This window comes from Mandrillus leucophaeus, unplaced genomic scaffold, assembly GCF_000951045.1.
Source record: "Mandrillus leucophaeus isolate KB7577 unplaced genomic scaffold, Mleu.le_1.0 Scaffold87, whole genome shotgun sequence".
Classification (NCBI taxonomy): Eukaryota; Metazoa; Chordata; class Mammalia; order Primates; family Cercopithecidae; genus Mandrillus; species Mandrillus leucophaeus.
Window position 1 is genome coordinate 2,468,574 of NW_012109474.1, and position 1,930 is coordinate 2,470,503.

Consider the following 1,930-nt stretch of genomic DNA (forward strand, 5'->3'; position numbering starts at 1 on the left):
GCACCGGCTAGGACTCTGCGAGCGCGGCCCGGGCTGGGCCTGCGGAGCAGCTACTAAGCCCAACCCAGGCCGCTAGCCGGGACACACACTCACCCGCGACCGCGGAAACGCAGCTGACAATGTCCGCACTTCCGGAGGGAGGGACGAGCCGCAGCCGAGCCAATGGGCACCCTCAAGGGGGACGACAAAGGCGCGCCTGCGTCAGCTCCGGGGCGCGCGGCACGCAGCAGTGTTGCCCATGGGGATGCGGCGGGACTTCCGGCTCTGCGTCCTGCAGGTAACGCGCAAGTCCTGCATCTCCCAGGTGCCCAACTGAAAGCTCCGCTCCGGGAAGAAAGCCTGATCTGATTACTCCGTGACCCAGAACGCAGGATTGAAATTCAGAACGCTACCTCGGTAAAGGATGACGCCCGTGCAAATGGCGCGGCACCCACAGGGAAGGTGGCAGCTAGGCCGTTCAGAGGCCACTGAATAAGCTATTAGTTTTGCTCGCTTTTTAAATTCAAGGGCAGAGCAAACGAACATTAACTAAGGCCAACTTTACAAACATCAGTTGCTTAAAAGCAGTTATATCACTTTATAAACGGAAGTACTGACACTCACTAGGTCAGTACGTGTTGGCGATGATGCGTGGAAACTGGGACCCTCATAAACCGCTGGTGGAAATGTAACGTGCAGCCTTTTTGTAAATATTTGCAAGTTCCTCAGATGTTTAGTCAGGTAACCTTATTATCAATTCCACTCTAGTATATACTCGGGAAATGAAAACACAAAAATCTGCACACAAAGGTTCACAGTAGCATTGTTTAACAGCGAAAACAAAACCCTGAGTATCAACCTAAAAAACTTAAAAACCTGAGCCTGAGGGCTGTCATGACACTCAAAGGCAATGCTCAATGGAGCCATTTCCAACTAGGGATGACCAACTGGTATATTCACACACTGGATTATTCTATAAAGAAAACCATTGCAAATTCCTTTTGGGATAATGAAACATTTTTTTTGAGACAGGGTCTTGTTCTGTCTTACCCACGTTGGATTGCAGCAGTGCTCACTGCAGCCTCCCACCTCAGCCCCCCCCTCCCCCGTTAGCTGGGACTACATGGAAGCGACACCACATTTAATTTTTGTATTATTTTTAAAGACAGGGTTCTTGTCATGTTGCCCTGGCTGGGCTTGAACTCCTGGGCTCAAGCAGCCAGCCTCCACCTCCCAAAGTGCTGGGATTATAGAAATGAGCCACTGTGCCCAACCATGAAAATGGTTTTTAATGGTGCAAGGTAAGCAATCTGTGTTTGTAATTCCAATCCTAAAAATTCTCATTTGATTCATTTTCTAAGGACACCTGAAATACGTTCACTAATAAAGACAACCAACATTCTTTTCCTTTTAATTACATTTATTTTAATGCTGAATTTACTCCCGTGCCATAAGTTTTTGTTTCTTCAGTTTCTTCTGGGATATCTGGGGAAAGAAAAATAGAGTGTTAAGTTTCTTAGAGAAACCCACAGTACATCCTGGAGGACTTCAGCTTATTCTGGAGGCAGGAAACGCAGTTGTTAAGAACTAAGGGGGAAAATACTTAAATGGTAGAAATCAACAGAACAGAAGTTCATTAGGTATAAAGAGAAGTGTACAGAATCAATCAGGTTCTTGACTTGAAAGAACTGAATGTGATCAATTACTGAAAACAAGCTTCTTGGCCGGGCACAGTGGCTCACGCCTGTAATCCCAATACTTTGGGAGGCTGAGGCAGGCGGATCACGTGGTCAGGAGATCGAGCCCACCCTGGCTAACACGGTGAAACCTCATCTCTACTAAAAATACAAAAAGTTAGCCAGGCGTGGCACCTGTAGTCCCAGCTACTTGGGAGGCTGAGGCAGGAGAATGGCGTGAACCCGGGAGGCGGAGCTTGCAGTGAGCTGAGATC

General features: G+C 48.0%; 2 protein-coding genes across 11 annotated transcripts in view; both read right to left on the reverse strand.

Annotated features, from left to right (window-relative positions):
- Positions 1–1,930, reverse strand: part of LOC105531162 (chromosome unknown open reading frame, human C18orf32) — a 9,470-nt gene that overhangs the window by 7,013 nt on the left and 527 nt on the right. Inside the window, exon 1 of one of the 3 annotated variants that reach the window (XM_011969008.1) lies at positions 94–155. The exons of 1 other annotated variant lie outside the window; for it this stretch is intronic. The gene's annotated coding sequence lies outside the window, so the exon portion shown is untranslated. Of the gene's footprint in view, positions 1–93; positions 156–1,930 lie in introns of those variants that run through there. One more of the 3 variants, XM_011969010.1, reaches the window with a different exon arrangement.
- The window catches only part of LOC105531161 (60S ribosomal protein L17), an 8,270-nt gene continuing 7,718 nt past the window's right edge, over positions 1,379–1,930 (reverse strand). For 7 of the 8 annotated variants that reach the window (XM_011969002.1, XM_011969005.1, XM_011969003.1 and 4 more), the window contains one exon: positions 1,382–1,464. In XM_011969002.1, coding sequence (XP_011824392.1) covers positions 1,417–1,464 — 48 coding nt within the window. In that variant the 3' untranslated portion in view covers positions 1,382–1,416. Of the gene's footprint in view, positions 1,465–1,930 lie in introns of all 8 variants that reach the window. The other variant, XM_011969007.1, reaches the window with a different exon arrangement.